The sequence below is a fragment of the Brienomyrus brachyistius genome, chromosome 23 (assembly GCF_023856365.1).
Source record: "Brienomyrus brachyistius isolate T26 chromosome 23, BBRACH_0.4, whole genome shotgun sequence".
Taxonomy (NCBI): Eukaryota; Metazoa; Chordata; class Actinopteri; order Osteoglossiformes; family Mormyridae; genus Brienomyrus; species Brienomyrus brachyistius.
In genome coordinates this window covers 9,431,933-9,451,971 of record NC_064555.1, presented here as the reverse complement: position 1 = coordinate 9,451,971, position 20,039 = coordinate 9,431,933, and the positions used below count along the sequence as shown (strand labels likewise).

Below are 20,039 nucleotides of genomic sequence, written 5' to 3'. Positions count from 1 at the left end.
CAAGGAAAAGTACAATATTGGAAAATTGGTTTGAGTGGTTCAGCCAAAAAGAAGAAAACTTCCGAAATGGAAAAACACAACATAAGAGTTTGGGTATGAGGATCTGTGAGGGTCTGGACATTGGGTTTGGGGGCCTTCTACTATAACCCTTAAAAATGAACGGCCCTTGAGCCCAGTTCAGACCACAGGGTTTGAGGAATATTCCTGGCTGGAACTGAGAGATAGCACAAATGTCATTGGGCCGGAAGACTCACTTGTACACCATGCCGTGGCAGACGATCACGCTGCCATCATCCGAGGCGGAGGCGAAGAGAGGGTAGGTCTTGTGGAACGCCACCCCTCTCAGGGCCTTCTTATGGTGCCTGCCACATGACAGACCAAGTCAGGGTCAACGAAAGGCAGGCCTTGCTTACTAATCCCTTTCCCTAAGTTGGGTAATTAAAATCCATTTGAAACTTAGACGACATACTCACCGAAGGACTTTGTACGGCTTTGTGGAGAGGTCTAAGTCAAACCATGCCAGCCGGCTGTCATAACTGCCGCAGATCACGTTGTCGCCTTTAGAAAGGAGTCAGCCTGGTTAAAGTCAACCGCGAGCATGCTAACACGTGTCCGAGCTAATCAATGCATAACAACAAGAGAAGTGGCAGGGGGTTCTCTCCCCAGCATGTGACATAAGAGATCTGTACAAAAAGTACTGTTTTTTCAACTAATTAAAAATACATAATCTTGAATAAATACACAAACATGCAAAGCCCTTTGCAAGTTTTTCCAAAGGCATGGTAAGTGTTTTGACTCAAATGAGCCTGAGGTATAACCAGGATGACTCAGTTAAACACACAAGGCTGTTATAAGATGCCTGAGTCTTGCACAACATCCAGCCGACCTAAAACCCAACATGAGTAAATACTTAGAGACAAAAACCCAACCTAATGTTAAAAGCAGCACACCAACCTGCTGGGTGAATGGCCATGCTGGAGATCCACTTGCAGTTGGCCGAAAGCTTCTTCATGAGCTCCTGCTTGATGAGGTTGTAGATGCGAATGTACCGCTGCGTGGCCACGAAGAAGTAGGGCCGGATGGGGTGGAAGGACACGCACTGGACCAGGCCTTTGTTCTTGCGGAAGGGGTTCTGAGATCGTCGCTTGGTTATTTGGTGGATCAGAACCTGCGTGTTGCTGTTGTCTGGCATGACAGTGGCCAGGTAGTCACCCTTGCTGTGCCAGGTCAACTGCCGGACAGACTGTACAAGGAAAAACAAAGACAGGCGTGACGAAGACACCAAAAAAAATCAATGCGATGCCTCCCGTCTCCTTACAGAGCCAGGATCACCTAGTTTTCCCAACAGAGCTCCGGTGGTACCTTGGGATGGTTGATGATGAGACGGACACCTTTCTCTACATCCTGGTCCTCAGGAAGCTGCCACTGCACGGACTGCTCCTTCTCCTCCTCAGGCTCCACGTAGGAGGCGATGAGCTGGTCCGTCGTGCTGCACACCAGCTTGTCTCCCAATCCGGGATTCAGCAACAACACCGTCTGGTTGCTGACAAACGCAAGGAAGCCAGGACAGTGGGGTAAGCGCAATACCCCCTCACAGGAGTACGTAGATCTCTTCAGGGTTCATCTAATTATGCTTGTCATTTTCAGGAGAGAGGGGGCTAAAATAACATGAGAGTGTTCTATGGTAGTACAAGCACCAAAGGGCAGTGTTTTCCAACCCAGTCCTCGGGGAGCCCCCACATTTTTGCTCCCTTCTAGGTCCTTGCCAAACAGTTAATGTTTTTGCTCCCTCCCAGCTTCCAGCAAAAATCTGCACTGTCTGCAGGTCTCTGAGAGCTTGATTGGAAAACACTGCCATAGGGTAAGAGATTCTTACAAGGAAAGGGCAACCAGGCAGATGGCTGGGTTAGGGTTCCAAGCGATGCTCTTCACTGCTCCCCCAACCTCTATGGTCTTCATGCAGCGGCCCGTGCATATCTCCCAGAGCCGCACAGTGCAGTCATCAGAGCCTGAAACCAAGGGGGAATGTCTTTGGGTCAAAGGCGTCCTTCCACAGCCTTCGATGTGAACCTGAAGTCATGGCACCATTTATCACCAAGGGAGAAAGTCAAAAGCTGGTACATCTCACTACAGTTGTAGTACAAACGGCATCCAGTGAGTCGTACTTGTGACATTTCCACTTACAGTAAGAGGTCAAGGATGCACGTCTGGTAGCAGACAGGAAGAAATACAATCTGTTTTATGTTAGAGCTGAAGGAGCCGTCAATGGGCTGGAAGAGAGCCTGATGGTGAGGCAGAAACAATGGACTGCAGGACGGAGCGAGAGCCCAAGCAGGCATGCCGTTTGTCACCCATCTTGAGGTCTTGGACTGAGTACCTTTTTACAAATACTACACATCCATTGGAAGATTCCAACGTACACCAGTTGAATTCAAGCAGATACAAGGAGGAAAAGGGATGCATTTTTGTTCTGGGACATACTAAGACATGCTAAAACCATCACTTTATTGTCATTTGGTGTATTAGTGATTAGCGATACTATTCTGACAAATACTCATCACTTAATGCGCGGAGACCTATTTATATGCCGCGGTCCTCAAATGGCATTAGCGTGTTGAATTCATAAAATGGCCCCTATTTGCGTTTCATCGTCCACCATGGCGCCTCAAGCCACGAGCCCGCCTCCATGCCCATTTGCCACCATCTCCATCATGTCCATACCTGCACAGCCAGTGAGGACGGCACGGACAGACGGACAGGGAAAGGCCTCGCGTGCCCGGCGCCTCCACTGGCGGAGGGTGGGGTGTAGCTTCCCAGAAACCATAATCACTTTTTAAGTATTAAGCTGCCGGGTGACAGATATAGAAAGATGGTGCTCCTGAGGCCATGTCCCGCTGGCGGTTTGCGAGCCCCGTCTGGCACGCATAGCTGTGGTCGGCCGTGGAAACGGCGACGGAGGCAAACAGGGCAGCTCCAGCCGGGCTCCTGCGCCACTCTGATGAAGAAGGAGCGAAACTGGACGCATCCCGTCATCAGCACGACGGCTTTCAGGCCCGGGCACGAGACTGTGGAAAATATGAAAACGCTCAAAATAGTTGGGTAGGGGGCGAGAGTTATGCTCCTTTGTAGCGCGTGCCGTGGTTTTGGGCCGTAAAGATTTTTCCCCCAACTGTTTAGTTTAAGCGTGTTTTTTTTTTCTTTTTTCAGTATTATGGCATCCAAACGCCACCTTATTATCGACGAGTGACGTTAAGGCCTGTGTCTGGCGGGGCTTAGCGACATGTAACGAGCGGCTGGTTTGTCACCGATGAGAGAAACAGGGGCAGGAGGAGGACAGACAGGCACGACAAACCGATCACTGAGCGGAAACGAGGGGCTAAATTTTCATCCGTTCTCTACCAATGGACCTTACAGTCATGACATGTACAGCGGAGCCAAAAAGCCTGGGTCGTGGGCCATACTGTCGCTGTCGTGACTAAGGGACAGGCAGTCCTCCGCAGCCTGCCTCTGACCCTCAGTTACCTTTTCATAGCTCCGGTAATTTGTAGTTGTGTCTCTAAGCAACCGTTCTGTTATTACACCCTTCCGTATTTGAGCGGTGGCGAGGGCAGCCAGGAACTTCCTCAGATCGGACTGAGCCCCACGGCTGCCCTTCCTGACGTGTCATTCGCTCCACCAGCTCTGTAAATCATCGGAACGCCTGACGCTTTTAAAAAGGCCTAACGCCCGCGGGACTCTAGGACCCGGAAGTGTCAAGCGCACCTGGGATAAAAACAGTGACGGAGAGACGAATAGGTGATTCACAATGAAAGGAAGAGAAAAGGAAGGAAAAAAATGACAACAACAATTTGCAAAGTCCCCGCCCTCTGAGACAATCCAACTCAGTGCTTGCACGGAAGTCAGCGGCCTTCTGCTTTCCAGGAACCTTGGCCCTAAGGGTTTGGGCGGGGAGTTGGTAAAAACTGGATGCCGCCATTGCAGGACGGAGCATTCCCGTCCATCCGCACGATTACCCGGGATGCCTGCTGAAATGGGAGTGCTCGTTTGTCGCTGGCTCGGAGTGCGTGCGTAGCAGAAACGGCCACACGTGAAAATCCCAGAGCGAGACCCGTTAATCTGGCGTCTGCATGGTCCGAACCTGAGAGCGCGCGTTTGGGAACGGAGCCGGCCACTGTCCGGAGAAATATGACAACCAGCAAATTGTTTTATGACGTTGCTGAACTTTTCCCGTTATACAAATTTATATAGAATTTATATAGTTCAGGTTTATTGCTATTGGCTCTGCGACTTCGCGTCTCTCACCAGTTCAATCCGAGAGATGTCGGATACAACTCCGGCATCTTGCTCGGAGCGACAAACAGCACTGGTGAGACAACCAAGGCAGAGCAAGCTTGGAGGGTCTTCAAAGTGGTCCAGCATGTTTTATTAACATCCCTCTACTGCGTGCAGCCCCTGGCCGATACGGAACTAATTATTTCAAAATTTCACACGATTGGAAAACAACTGCAGAGCTGTCGGGGAGGTGGGGTGGGAGAAATAATTCGTTATTTAATATATAAATTCCTGGGAGGTTGTCAACTTGCACATTTACTGTGGGAACGAGTGTTTTATTTGTGCTTTAATATACTTTATGGAAAGACAAAGGACTTGCAGCGACTGTAGTGGTATTTTGTCTGTGCTTCATAAAGTCCTTTGTTATGGAATACATGTCGCTTTAATTACTGCCAGCACCCACCAGGCCGTTTCTCATCATCAGATGCCCCGCATGACGATAGATGGGCCCCACCTTTTTTGTCTGGGGGGGGGTGGGGGGGGTGGGAAGGGCACATCTGCCCTCAACTGATATTAGCGTGCACCTGTTTTCCTGAACGTTGGAGCTCTCTTTCACAGGATGAAACCGGTATAAAAACTGTTTGTTCTGCAGCCAGGGTCCCTTGCCAGGCGTGGCACTGGAACCATGTCAGAACCGACTGGATGTTATTGGAGAGCTGCTACCCCCCCCCCCCCCCCCCCCTACATGGAGGGCCAGCCCACCCAGCCACTGCACAGCCTGCACCTTCAATTCCTGCACCCGCCAACCAAAACACCAAGGGGTCTGCGAGATTCCTGGGAGGAATCCGGAGAGATCAGGAGGTTGACAAGACAGTGCTGGTCTGGGGGGGGGGTTACTGACAACTAGCTGAGTGAAGGCTAGGGTGGATTTTGATTGGTACTATGAATGTACAGTGATTTCTCTAGGGTCGGGGGGTGGGGGGCGATGCCTGACAAGCCTGTCTTAAGGAGGAGGAGGCGGTTGGGGGGGAATGAATGACTTGTGATAACAGACAGGTAATTTGTCATTTCTCAGATGGCATGCATCTCACCGACTGCGAACTCCACAAGACGTCCACCTCAGAAGGTAGGCGAATGGGAGGCCCACCTCCAAATCAAGAAATGTGGATGGAAAATGGCGGAGAAACACAACCCACGGTTCCCCGGCCATCCATTAAACTCTGACGCGAAGAATGATCCCACATTGCTGAGCCTGAAAGGAGGGTTTCCCTGCCGTCGACCTTCCCGTATGGCAGAAGGTCAAACCTGCTTTCGCGGCTGGAATGCCACGGTGTCAGAGGTGAATTCCTGATTGCCGATATCCTTTTACTAGTAGTTTTTTTTTTTTTTTTTGCCATAAGGAACATTAAGGAGGAGAAAGACCAAATTTCATAGCAGCAATAAGGTTAATTTGATAGCCCCGCTGCGTACCGGCCCACATACGTACGCACAGCTCGTTTTTAATTCTGGGTTTTTACGGAAAAGGGGCACCATTACCACCTCCCCAACTCAAAGCCACCCTCTTGTTTAAGAGCTCAGGGAAACGTAACTGGGGAAATATAAATTAAATCCATCTCATATTGACTGTTTATTTTACCCCCCTTACAAAATCACCTGCACAAAAGTGACTATAAATGATCTACAAACTCTTAATGTAGGGTCATAAACATTTGCAGGGTTTTAGGAAGGCACGGTCACTGCAGGTTGGCTGCCAAGCACCATAAAAAAATAATAATAAAAAAAATAGGCCCCGGGAAGCAACTAACACTACTGGTTGGCAAACCAAAAATGTAACCCAACCCCCTGCCTTTCCTTAGGTGACCACTCCCCTCCACCACTCACCACCCTCAAAAACGTGTCACTGGGGCTCATCCGGATCTTGGGGCCAATGGCGTGACATCATGGCTTGTGTTGCAAGGATGATTTAAACGGCCAGTCAGTTACCACTGAGACTGTGGGAGACCACAGTGATGCAGTGGCAGACAAAGGGAGTGACAGGAACTCGGGGAGGGGACACTTACCAGAAGCTAGCCACTGGCCACCGGGAGACACGCTAATGCAGCGTACCAGGTTAGAATGGCCTCTGTATACCTGGTGACAAGTGACAAGAGGAGCAGTCAGGCGTGATCAGGAGCAGTCAGGTGTGAACAGGAGCAGTCAGGTGTGAACAGGAGCAGTCAGGTGTGAACAGGAGCAGTCAAGATCAGTTAGGCATGATCAGGAGCAATGAACAGCAGGTAGGCATGAACAGGAGCGATGTGGAGCAGTTAGGCATGATCAGGAGCGATGAGGAATAGTTAGGTGTGATCAGGTGCAGTCAGAAGAAGTTATCAATGATCAGGAGCAGTCAAGAGCAATTGGGCAGGATCAGTAGCAGTCAGGAGTAATGAGGCACAATCAGAAGCAGGCAGGAGTTATGATGTATGGTCAGGAGTATTTAGGCGAGATCAGGAGCAATGAGATGCAGTTAAGTGAGATCAGGACCGGGCAGGAACAGATAGGCACGATAATGAGCAGTCAAGAATCATGTGCAGACATTCTCAATCAGGCTCAGTCAGGCACGCTCAGGCCCAATCAGGCAGGGTCAGGCCCAATCAGGAACAGTCAGGTGCACTCAGGCCCAATCAGGAACAGTCAGGTGCACTCAGGCCCAATCAGGAGCAGTCAAGCGCAGTCAGGAACGGTCAGGCACAGTCACTGTCAGGGTACAGCTGGCAGAGCAGAGCTACAAAAACCATCTTCCTCAATTAAAGGGACATGAGCACAAACATATGGAAAGTAGCAGCCTTTTAGGAGCTGTGGCTGGGGAGGAGTGTTGTCCACACACATCCCTCAAAGCGTGAGCGCACACGCACCCCAGCACCATTCGACACTGAACCAAGGCTCTGTGAAATCCCATTCCAGTGCCATCTCCTCATTGCAGGACTCACCAGTGACTGCACCGTGGGGAACGGCTGAAGGTCCCTGGGCTTCGGTAGTTTTGGGATAAGGTCCTCCGGATCGACGTTGACCTGCGGAGGACAAAGAGAAAGAACTGAGCTGGACTTGGCCGGAAAACTGGTGATGATACGGAGTGGCCGGAAGTGGGGAGGGGGGCTTACCCTCATCTTGCGCTGACGGGGGCAGAGGTAGAGGTCAAGGCAGCGTTCGAAGCGCTCGTGGATGAACCGAGAGTAGGCGGGCACGGTGCGGAGGCAGGCAAACTTCTGCGGGAGAAAGTTCAGCTTCTGCTCCTCGGGGTCCTGCTGCTCCCATGCCAGTTTCTGGAGAAGGAAGAGGAGACAGAAAGAGCCATGGGGACACAATCACGTGTCACAATCCTGGGTGTCCTGGAATACTGGGATAGGCCTACTACAACTGTATACTGGGTCATGTTGTACTATCACCACTGGTACAATCTACGGTCCTAGTCAAAGGTTAAGGGGAGTGAGGGTCAGCAATACTAATGATGATGGCTGAGTGGGCAGGGTAATTGCTGCTGCAGCAGGGGGCACCGCACCTCCTCCTCCGTAAGCAGGTACTCCGGAGGTGGGTTGTAGGACTCCTCATGGCCCGGCAGCTTGATCTTGGGTGCTGGAACATGCATCTTGTGTCGGCCCAGGATGCTGTTGGGGTCCTCCTTGGCCCACAGGTCATAGAGCTGCAGGCCACTCTCCTTGGGCTGCCGGGGCTTGATCCAACCCATCTTAATGGCGTGAACCAGCCTGGACACCTACGAGACACAGGGGATGAGGGCGGATCTGGGAAACAACGTGAGAAGCAAGGGGTCCACCAGGGAGACTCCGGCTAAACGCAGGCGGAAAAGCCTGGAGAAAACACAACTGCCACACAGGGAAAAACCCAGCAACTTCACCTTGGGTCGCATCTTATTTCTGAAAGTGCTGCACGTCAGGCTCCACACTGAGAACATTATGGCTAATACAACACATATGGGAGCTGTTAAGGGTCAAAACGTTTGAAACGTGAAAATTCTGTATCATTCCTAGCGCGTTTATGACCACTTAAAAAATTTCCGACACTGAAACCGATACATGACACACAGAATGGCAGACCTACATCAATAACAACAACAGCAGCATCAACAAAAATAATAATAAACAACTCAAGGCCTGTAAATTGAAGCTTCATTCATCACGAAAAAAATCTGGGCTTCTGACCCATGGAGAATATAGTAGTTCGCAGATTTGGATGCGTGGGCAGACACGATGGAAACGGGGCCAGATCCGATTACGGCAATTTCCAGACGGAGCGGAACCGCAACGAGCAGCGCCGGCCCGGGTGGTTGGTCTTCGTCAGAGCTCGACCAATCAAACGTCATCTCGAGGTCAAATCTGCGAGCTGCCAGATCAGCCATGTGGGAGTCCCCAGGCTGAGCTTTCCGCCCTATTAGAGTACCACTTCTTGTGTTCCGTGACACACTCCTCACCTTCTCCTTCTCGATCAGCGACGGGATGAAGCTTCTCTTATCTGCCGGCCTGTTGGTCACCGGGTGGATCATCGTCTCGCTGGAGAAGAAGTCTACATAGGGCTGGGAGGAGGGAAAGGCAGAATAAGGCCTGCTTTACACACCAGCACCCCCCCAGCAACCCAGCTCAAACCCACATGCGACGGCGATGAGAACATTTGTTGTGTCAAGACCTTCGAGACACTCCTGTAACGTTAAACGTCCTGCGGAGGCGGCAAAACGAATTTGCAGGTAGCTAATATGTTTAAGGATCCATGTAGTGCGTCCCTAATAGCCCAGAATGAAATTTAAAGCTGCTGGTTAAATGCTCTTTTCTGAAGTATTACTCATATTTCCGGCGAGTTAAGAGAGGTAGGGCTTTATGGGCAATGTTTGTGTTAATGAAAGCTGGCCCGCAATCCCTGCTTGATGCATGACATAATGGGGGACGTCTTTACGTGTTCTCGTAAAGTGTGACTGTGACATGGCTCAGCTCAAACAAACAGCTGAGAAATTAATTCTTAACAAACAAGCAAGATCCCGCCCCCCCCCCCCCCCCTGGCTGGGAGTGGGAGCGCGCCTTCGTTTGGTGCGCAGATGGGAAGTGCAGGCTGAGGTTAGCTTATGTGGGAACCTATGCGGAGGAGAGCAGTTTTCTGAGGTTAGGCCAATAAAATCCTGTGCAGAATAAAAGCCTGAAGGCATGGAGGCGGATGGCGTGGCGGGGAGTGGGGAGGGCCGGGTACCTCGTACTCGCTGAAGCTCGCGTCCCCAAAGTTTCCCCTCTGCAGACGGTGTACGAGGGACACCTGCTCGTCTGAGAGCCGGATGTCTGCGCCGGTCATCTTGTCGTGGACCGTGCGCCTGTTGGGGGAAGGGGGGGGGGGGGGGGGTTAGCACTAAGGATGCAACAATCCAACGATCCCCAAGGCAAAAGAAGAGTGGCTGGCCAGCCCCAGCGACCCACCAGTAATCCGGATTCTCCATCTTGTCCAAGAACTCGTCCAGCTCGTCCTTGTTCCTGATGGGCTTGTAGATCTTCTTCCCGTCCAGGTCATACCCGATGTGAGGGTAGTCCTGGTACCACTCCATGGGGATGTTCCCCACCGTGTTGCGGATGTCCTGAAAGAACCGGGATCCATTGGGGGGGGGGGGTTAATACCTAGTTTACCACGGGTGACAACTGGGCCGAGCGCCTCCCTCACACAGCCAATCAGAAACAGACACATCTGCGCGTGAGGCAGACTGCAGACTAAAGGCTGCGATTCTGAATGCAGACGGCGGGGGGGGGGGGGGGAACGACATCACGTGCAAAGAGGTCCCCCCCTGGACAGCCCATGTGTGCGGCGTGTGCCTTTTACACCTAGATGAGACGTGTTGGGGGGCACGTCCAGGACACAGTGACCAGCCGAAGGTCTCCTTGTCCCAGCATGGAATTCAGATCCAGTGGCCATGAATGAAATATTAAAGAGAAAAAATTAAGGCCAGACCATCAGCACTAATATGACATTTCCTGCTTGGAAACCCGACCTTCTGGATGTGGTATAGAGGTATACGTTTTCGAAAGGTCACCCCCGCCTGCCCCCTGGAGGGATCTGCTCCAGATGGACTTTGCCTCAGACGCCCCGCTCCACGTGTCAGCCGACGAGGGGTCCCAGGGTGACAGGGTGCACCTGGCACGCTCCCTCCCGCCCCCTAGTGGCCGGTAGGGACACCATCTCCTGACCTCGCGCCCCCCCCCCGCTTCCCTCGACTGGCTGCCGTGCGTATAGAGCACCCTCCACCACACAGAGCCGACCGACGGGACCCCGGTCTGTATAAAATTTCCCGCGGCAAGTAGTCTCACCCCCTCACTCGCCCTCGGGGAGGAAGCGGCCCGTACAGAACCGTCAGCCAGAGCCTGCTTTCGCCATCATCTCCTCGGCAGACGTTTTTCCGACAGAGGCGAGGACACGGTGTGCGGCGTGCCACATGGCCCCTGACCGATGGGCCGGAAACGATCACGGTAAGGGCAGACTCGCCGAAATAAGGAGGTCAATCAAATAAGACGAGATCACGGGGGGGGCATGGAATACCGAAGGGAAAAAGAAACTAAGAACGTACAGAAATCCATCCATACAGAACATGGCTGCAAGTAGAGGAAATACTGATGAATTAAATCTAAATTTTAAGGTCCGGTGATTAAAAGCCAAGATGGTGTATCTTTGAAGCATTCATGTTAATAAAAAGCCACTATATATGTGTGTGTGTATGTATATATAACTTGGAAAAACTGCCGGCAGTTGGGCAGATAATGATTTGGGCACCAGGGGATTAAATTGACTGGTATGAGGGCCGGACATCAAACCACAAGGCCTGGACTCACGCCGGCTGCGAAATGCACTGTGAGGCTTCGCCAAAAACCATAATTAATATTACTATAGATGATGATGATGATGGTAAGAATAATAATACCAACATAACAAATAAGGTTTACCTGTGGGCCTGCCGCTGACCCAAATGTATCAGAAGCACTCGGAAACGGAGACCATGACAACACCAGCAGTGAGGGCTCTTCTTCTCTCTGTTTCCAGGCCATTATAAACTACTAAGATGACATGGGCAGAGCCAAGGGGCGGGGGGACCCTGGGAGCAGGTCCAAATGGGGGCACTGGCGGGCAGAAGGCCCGGGAGCCGCGCGGAGCGGCGATCGCGCGCGGTGGCGGCCTGACAGGATGCCGCGGCTGGCAGACGGCTGCCGCGGTCGGCCTCATTTTTTCCGCTCCTCTGCGCCGCTGACCCCTGCGCAGGATGAATTCCTTGGCTGCCAGATAGCTGGAGGATTGCAGCATGGAATTTAAGAAGAGCGTGACTTCATCCTTCATTACGAAAAAAAAAAAAAAACAGGGAGATGGCCGAGTGCGCTGACCATTAGGCGGCTAGGAGCGGCATGAAAGCTACCGGGAGGCGGAGTTAACCAAGTAGGCGTGGCTGGCCGGGTTTAAGGGGCTGCAGCGACCTCAGACGGCTTCAGCAGATGGTAAAACCAAGAGAACGTTCCCGGACATCGAGCATGATCAAGGAGGGGAAGGTGCCGGTCCAGGTAGCTCAGCTGTTTTGGTTGCAGGAGGGAGAAAATGTAAATAAAATTTCAAACTGACAGGAAAATAGACTAAATTGTCTGTTTTAAGTAGAAATATCGTCCAGTGAAAATTACTGTGATTATAAACTCACAAGAAAAAACAAAGCCTTAGACTCATGAAAAATGCCACTCCCATCATTATAGCATCCTCCAGCACAGAGAACTTTACTTCGAGATATGTGGGTTTGTCGTTTGGATTTATGGAGCCCCGTAAGTCTCTCCTCTCCGGTACGGAGCGTGAAATATGGAGACTGACTGATTCCGATTAAAGCTACCGGAGAGTATCGCATTTCCCTGCATTCCTGAGCAGAACCCAGGGCTGCTCCTTCCAGTTTGTCAGATAGGAATTACATCACTGCTGCACCCTTCGGAGGAAAGGAAAAGGTGAATACAAAGGAAAGGGGGCAGGACCACTCACACCCATTTGTTTAATGGGCAGAAGTGGGGCCCGTCTAGACAGAAGGAAAGCACCTTGGAGAGTGGAGAGGGTACCCATCCTACTGGGGCAGTCGGGGGGGAGGGGAGGGCAGGGGTGATGGAGAGAGTACCCATTGTACTGGGGGGGGTGACAATCTGCACTGCATGTTTGACAGTGTTTTTTTTTAACCTGTCCATGACATATTTTGTCAACAGCGAGAAAACTACAGGCCCCAAGCAGGGGGGCCGCAGGTCCACATTCCCAGGTCGCCGCCGTCAGTAAGCGACTGACCCGGCTCGCTGTCACATGACTAATGACCCCATAAGCAGGGCTGCGGCACGTCATGGATCCGCTGCACGAAAAGCAAAGAGCGAATTCATCACGCAGCACTGAATGAACCCGGTCCGTATTCCGCAGGCCGGCACAAAAAAAAACCCCAAACACAACAAAAACAGTCTTGGAGCTTTATTTACACGTCTGATGGCTGTGCTAACCTGTGAGGTTAGAAAGGAAGGAGAGGGGAGGAAGACAGGAGCGGGGGAGAGGAAGACAGGAGCGGGGGAGAGGAAGACAGGAGCGGGGGAGAGGAAGACAAGAGCGGGGGAGAGGAAGACAGGAGCGGGGGAGAGGAAGACAGGAGCGGGGGAGAGGAAGACAGGAGCGGGGGGTAGGAGATACGCTCCTCAGGTCACATCCTGAAACCCCCGCGAAGCTGCAGACTTTCACCTGCCAGAGTGGCTCCCTTCACGCCTGCGAGCACACGCCCCCCCCCCCCCCCCCCTCCCGCCCCCCCACCCACCTGCTGTCAGGAGCGCTTGTTTCAAAGTTTTCTTTGGACAGAGAAACACATTCCTGGAAGCACAGCATTCCCAGTTCTTGGGGTTAACTGGAAGGAGAGAGCTGCCAGGAACAAGCGTCTGTCAAAATATCCATGAAGCCTTGAGGGTTTGGGGATTGGGGGGGGGGGGGGGGGGGGGGGGGGGGGGGAGCTGGCATCCTCACAGGACAAATTAATTACTACTGGCCACTCCTATCCCAGTTGTATATTTTATTATTATTATTATTTTTCCATTTCAGGCATCCTGAATAGCAGAACCAGCCAGTTATCTAAAACCTCTATTACATGAAATTACACTGCCCCCCCCCCCCACAACAGGAGATGGGCATCTCTCACCATCACTGTAATAATCCCCAGTAAACCATGTATCGTTTCCAGCAGGAGTGGCAGTACAGCAACACACGTCACACAAGGACCCAAGTGCCGTTGGCTAGCGAGAAATGACAACCATTTCGTTAAAATTCTTAATTTTTAAATAACTAATTTTGTTCCTGCATTACTTCTCTGGAAGGAACAAGCATAGGGTCTTGTCCCTGCTGCCCTTCTGCTAACGGGCGGTAAAAGCAGTTAATGTCAACATGGCTGTCGCCGTGCGTCACCTTTGTTCCTCACAGCGGAGGGTCGTCCACTAAAGAGGGATCACGGGGAATGGATGGATGGGAGCCCCGTTTCCCCGTGGCCTGTCAAAATAGCCGGACTTAACACGTGAAAACAGAACCAGCGTCACGGGGGCAGAGAAACCGGAAGGCGGCAACGGGCCGGTGTGATGTTTCCAGCAGCTGTTCGCGGATGTGCTTGCCGCTCTGGGTCCGACGTTCCGGGTCTCTGTACAGCGCAGACGTCTATTAGCGAAGTGTGCTTGATATTCCAGACGTTTATGGACGGTCTGTTTGCTCGGGATTTTTCGGGACAGGAAGGGGGGTGGGCCTGGGTGTCGCCTTACACCACCTGTACATCACACGGCCCCGACACCCGTCTGTCATTACTGCTGTCTCTGTAGGCGGGAAGCGGGGGTGGCCTTTGGGAACTAAGGACCACCTCCACTGGTCGTTCCACCCTACCCCCAATTACCGGTTGCCACAGAGAGGAGACAGACGCAGCGTAACGCACATGCAAAATCCCCAGCACTGAGACAAAAAAAAAATACATAAATGAAATTAAAACCCACATTAAAATGCTTTACTTTTCATTCAACGCTAATTAAACAGGCCAATTATAGCAAAGGCCAGGGCACTACAGCGCTGTGCACGATGCGGACTTGCCCGACTAAGATATGGTTGTCTTGCTCCTCTCTCCATTTCCTTGTGGACATTGTCATCAAGACTGTATGTCCACAGATGGCTTCAATATCACCATTAGGTCTAATCACACGTAATGAAACGTCCCAACTTGAATCAGTTAGTGGAAAAACCACAGATTTCAACCCATTTTCTTTTCCATGACTAAAAGGAGGACTTTAAAATTTTATTGGTGGGAGGATTTTTACCACTGTTTTACCATGCTGCATAAATTGTCACAAATGTCCATTCTACATCTGCACCATAAAACAGCAGCAGCTCTAGATTACTTCATGGCTTTTCGGGGTTCATGGGTCTTTAGATCAGACCGTTCACTTATGGTCTTTGTGTTCACATTCACATGTACCAGAGACCATTTCCACACTCCTTCTGTGACTGATTTCTACCTTCGATCTCATAAGGTGCCTCTGTAAAATGAATACATTTTTTTTAACATGCGACATAAAAGGTTCTAGAATATTTTTAGTTTTAAATCCTGAGAGACTGGCTGATTTAATTTTTAGCATTTCACAACTGAGCGCTAAAAACATTAGCCTCCAAAGCAAAGAAAATATGAATTTTATTCAATTTGCAGAACTGGCCATGGAAAATGCTTTGACCACAGTTAGTTTTACAGAGAATTCAAGCAAATTATATTAACGGGCTCCATGAGAGCACAGCACTTGTAAAGCATAAGAGGTTAAGTGATACAAAAATCACGGGTAAAAATGAAATAATCAATTGAAAAATCGGTGCAGCAGAGGCGAATGTGACGGGTGGGCCGGGGGTCACCATGGAATTCGTCACGAGCTGCACAGGACTGTCACCATCTGCAGGACCGCGACTATGACGCAGGCCTGCAGATGGCTGAGCAGGACCACGACTATGACGCAGGCCTGCAGATGGCTGAGCAGGACCGCGACTATGACGCAGGCCTGCTGATGGCTGAGCAGGACCGCGACTATGACGCAGGCCTGCAGATGGCTGAGCAGGACCGCGACTATGACGCAGGCCTGCAGATGGCTGAGCAGGACCGCGACTATGACGCTGGCCTGCAGATGGCTGAGCAGGACCGCGACTATGACGCTGGCCTGCAGATGGCTGAGCAGGACCGCGACTATGACGCTGGCCTGCAGATGGCTGAGCAGGACCGCGACTATGACGCAGGCCTGCAGATGGCTGAGCAGGACCGCGACTACGACGCAGGCCTGCAGATGGCTGAGCAGGACCGCGACTATGACGCAGGCCTGCAGATGGCTGAGCAGGACCGCGACTATGACGCAGGCCTGCTGATGGCTGAGCAGGACCGCGACTATGACGCAGGCCTGCTGATGGCTGAGCAGGACCAATAAGAACTGATGGCGAGGAGCGGATAATTAGAGAGAGACTGTTTGGCAGAGAAGCCAGACTCAATTGGAAAATGACTATGGAATAATGTCCAAAACCAGAGTAGCCCCGCTTAAGAGGAAAAATCCCATCCACACAGCATTCCAATGAGGAGGTTTCCACTTTCATTACATCATCACAAATCTATTTTATAGAAAACCTAATATGGCAAACTTATAGATATCAAACGTCACCTTTTTAAACTCAAAATATGACGTCCTCCAGCACCTTCCAGTAAAATATCAGATCTTTTTATAACACTTTACTTGATGGGGCACAAATAATACAGTATTATGCTATTACTTATGTATTAATTAACCACAAACTAAGTCTTAGTTACATACTGATTTCATGTTAATTCATCATTAATGAATCGTGATGCATCTTTTTTTCTCAAGAAGTTACTACATCTGTTAATTCTGCAAACCTTCATGAAGTACTGAAGGAAGAAATAAACACAAAGGAAACTGTCCCGTGTTTGTTCATCATCAATGAATCGTGATGCATCTTTTCTCCGGAGTAGCAACTATAACCGTTCGTGACTTGTACTTCATTAGTGAATGATCTATTACTATGTATTTGTGGCCCATCGGGTAAAAGTTTCCCTTTAAATGTGATATCCTAAGGAGGATTGTATTAAATTGTGATTTAAAAAATGATAATAAATTAACTGTGATGCAACAAAACCTCACAGGGCTACAGTAAACATCAACTAAGCACATCGATGAACAGGCCAACAAATCTCTTCATTGGTTTGAATAAATAAAAGCATCCCTGGACTGGGGGGGGGGGGTTTGTTGGGGTCAGAGGGCCGAGCGGAGATCACCTACCCTCCATCTTTCAAGCGCTCCCCTCATCCCACAGAGACATTTCATGCCGCATTTACAGCTCATAGTGGAAACGGAACATAAATATTGTGTTTAATATAGCAAACCTTACTATAACACAGTAAAATGCTCGGTGCACCCGTACGCAGCGCAGCCCGCGAGAGCACCAGAGGGCGACCACGCAGCCTCATGCACACGGACCCCGCCCCCTTATGTAAACTCTCTAAGTGTTATAGAGTCTTTCGGCAGAAGGCAGCACTCAGATAGAAGCCCGCCGCGTCGTCCGGGACGCCTGTTTATACGTTTAATACCCCGTAAGCGTGCCCGGGGGAACACAATAAAATAAGGCCTAATATATTTTAACGGCGGAAAACTTGGAGTAAGAGCAATTTCATCCGAGAACAAAAGACGGATCTAATTGCATTTTTCCTTTTGTGTGAGTGCAAGTCCGGCTTCCCTTAACCACCCCCCCACATTTATTGACAGCATTGCTTTCTTGGGCCGAAAACAGGTTGCAATTCTCGGCCACGCTCTTCCAATGTCTGCTTTGAATTAGCAGTGGGGGGGACACTTCCAGACACCTCTGCAGCCCCCCCCTGCCCCCCGGACAGCATGTCAGGCCACTGAGCGTTAGTTAGTCACTGCCCCACTCTGGTGCTGGGGATCATATCCTGTCAGCTCCCTGACCCAAGGCTGGCTTCAGCGTTTTGTTTTTTAAACCACGGGCTGCGCAGATTGAATGTCAGAGCAGCAAAGTGATTATAATCAGATGGCAGACTGTACGGGGTGGGGGGGGGGGGCAGCCTCCCAAGACAGAGATAATAAGCATTGTCATTTGTTACTCCGAAATGTCAGCATTTATGAAGTAACAAAACGTTACATCTAAAGGCGGCACTGAGACTCTTAAAACGCGCTTAATGGAAGATGTCATTTTACGAATCGGCCGCCACTGAAAGGTTACAGACAACAGCTGCGGTCAGTTTTTATTTTTTTTATGTTAAGAAAATGGAAAGTTTCATATTTAAAATTAAAGTTATACTTTATGCAGATTTCACCCTCTCCCTAATTCTCAGCAAGTGTGGATTAATTCAGCATGGGATTCTTTATTTTATTAACCATCTTTTAGCTTGAATGCTAAAATGTTCCAGACCCAATTATTTTGTTTTTAAAATAATTCTTTCAGTCAGCATACGCCGACTCGTAAATCACCCGCTTCCCGATCCTGTGAAGGGATTCCATCAAGAGAGGGGTAGCAAACCGAGATAAATCTGAAAGTAAGACTGCTTTATATACCTCAAGATTTGAGTATCGAATAATAGATGGTCGATATTTCCGCATCGCAGCAAATTGATACTCAGGGTCCACGGAGAGCAGTATATCGACGGCAAGTGGTAAAACAATTCAGGCCCGAAATTGGTTTCACAGGGAAAGGGAACCCAGACAACTTTAGATTTCCTTCCAGTTGGTCTGAAAGAAAGAAAGAAAAAAAGATATATATGGAACAAGATAACCGGACGTATTTCTACATGAGGAAAACATTTCACCACTATTGTATTTAAAACTCAACAAATGATTTATTGTGTCTAATAAAATGACCCTTTAATCTTTATGCCTTTTATTTGGAATTAAGCTAAACATCATTCCTAATAAACTGCCACAGTTCACAATGTAGTTATTTTTTTTTTAATCCTGCATTAGTTTTATTTTGAATAAAGAGTGTTAAAACACTTGTCAGTGGGGAAAAACAGATGGATTTACGTTTACGTCTTCATTGATATTGGAAAATAAAATCTGACGCGCACAAAACAATGGCCAAATTTGAATCCCATTCAAATAAATTCCGGGATGCAAACAAATAAATCAAAGACATAGATTATCTGCGTGTGAAAAGGTTAAATTATTACTGAGCACGGGGGGGGGGGAGTGATGATGGTGAAAGTTTGAGGACGAACCGGTAACTAGCGGTGCGTTGAATAAAATGATAAAAAACGAAATATTTTATTTGCTAAGCCGAACCTTAGAAGAGACGCAGTGCAGTACGCCCACCCCCATAAATATCACTGTCCACTGCCAGTAACCAGCCCCTACCGCCGCAAGGGAAGAAGCCAGCAGCAACCCAGCTGGTCTGACAGGAGGATCTAAACACACCAGGCACCACAAACCGGCCCAATCAAACGCACCAAACCGGGGGTCCACGTGCTCCGAACGCCTCCGTTTGCACATGCGAGGTGCCGGTCCGGCCCGGCAGCTTGCGCTGATGCATTGAGCGCCCGGCGGGGAGTGGGCGGCCAGGCACAGCTGTGCTTTAAGCTGATTTACAGCAGAGGGAGTTTCACTCGTCATTAATTGAAGCGCGAGTTTTCATTTGTAGAGAAGCGGGACGAGCGTGGCTGGAGAAGCCTGCGCCATTAAGCCGGCAGGCGGACGCTGACCTTACATGTCAGATATTCATATAATAAAAAGATCTGGAAAAAAGGGGCAGCCACTAAATAATTTCAGATTTTCCAGTGAATCCAGGCAGAATGAATATTAAAAAAAAAATTAAAATAAAAACTTTATACGCCAAACCGTGTCAGCAATAAATCGATGCATTCTGCTGTGTCAGGCAGATTTTTTCCCCCTCCCACATCTGAACTTCTCCAGAAAATTAAAATCAGTTTAAGAGAACTAAATGCATGAGCTGATACAGGACCAGGGATTGCATGTTTTTTTTAAATACGCGACTTTCAAAGACGACTGAAAATGATCTCACGGCAAGATGAGTCTAGGTTATGACTTCTGCAAGCGGACTGCAGGATCGTAGCTTCACAGAAGAGTGACTAAAGGCAGAGACGGGACAGATAACGGGCAGATTGTGAAAATCTTACGCATGCCTTCCTGACAAAACATCCGTAATAGTTAAAGGTCCTTTATCAGAGCTATTTCTTACAGCTGTCCAATCATCACTGCCAAAGGATACCAAACGAAAGCTGATGTCATGAATGCGTAAGATTTCCTTCTTCGAGATTGAGTGACATCATGGGAATCCCTGGGGGGGTGTGTGTCTGTCAGTATTTTGGAGGAACCAGCATTCCCCCTGGGTAGGGAAGGAGAGGCTTTCAGCCACTCTGGGAGACCCAAAGGATGCTGGGTGCTTTGAAGGGGCTATAAAATGCTCCAAGGTATCAGAATGAAGACAGAATCCAAAATAAGCAGCTCTAAGTAAAAACTCCCTTTAACTCAGACTGGATCCTCTCCGCGGGACGGCCGGCACTTAATGGGTTAAAAGAGAACCGATAGTAAGAGAGTGGATCCACTCCGGCTGAGCCAGGCAGCTCTGGGATTTGCATATGCTGTAAATGGGGCGGGGGGGGGGGGAGTCAACAGACCCTCCCACCGGCTATAAAGTCTAACCATACTGAGAGCCTCAGACAGAAA

The 20,039-nt window shown here is 49.8% G+C and overlaps 1 protein-coding gene across 1 annotated transcript in view; it reads right to left on the bottom strand.

Moving 5' to 3' along the window:
* bop1 (BOP1 ribosomal biogenesis factor) overlaps positions 1–20,039 on the bottom strand; it is a 45,244-nt gene that overhangs the window by 826 nt on the left and 24,379 nt on the right. Inside the window, exons 5-16 of the mRNA XM_048992861.1 lie at positions 9,723–9,877; positions 9,502–9,619; positions 8,738–8,839; positions 7,811–8,023; positions 7,413–7,574; positions 7,242–7,322; positions 6,333–6,402; positions 1,877–2,009; positions 1,363–1,543; positions 955–1,243; positions 474–558; positions 255–362 (exon numbers count right to left, since the gene is read on the bottom strand). Coding sequence (XP_048848818.1) covers positions 255–362; positions 474–558; positions 955–1,243; positions 1,363–1,543; positions 1,877–2,009; positions 6,333–6,402; positions 7,242–7,322; positions 7,413–7,574; positions 7,811–8,023; positions 8,738–8,839; positions 9,502–9,619; positions 9,723–9,877 — 1,697 coding nt within the window. The remainder of the gene's footprint in view (positions 1–254; positions 363–473; positions 559–954; positions 1,244–1,362; positions 1,544–1,876; positions 2,010–6,332; positions 6,403–7,241; positions 7,323–7,412; positions 7,575–7,810; positions 8,024–8,737; positions 8,840–9,501; positions 9,620–9,722; positions 9,878–20,039) is intronic.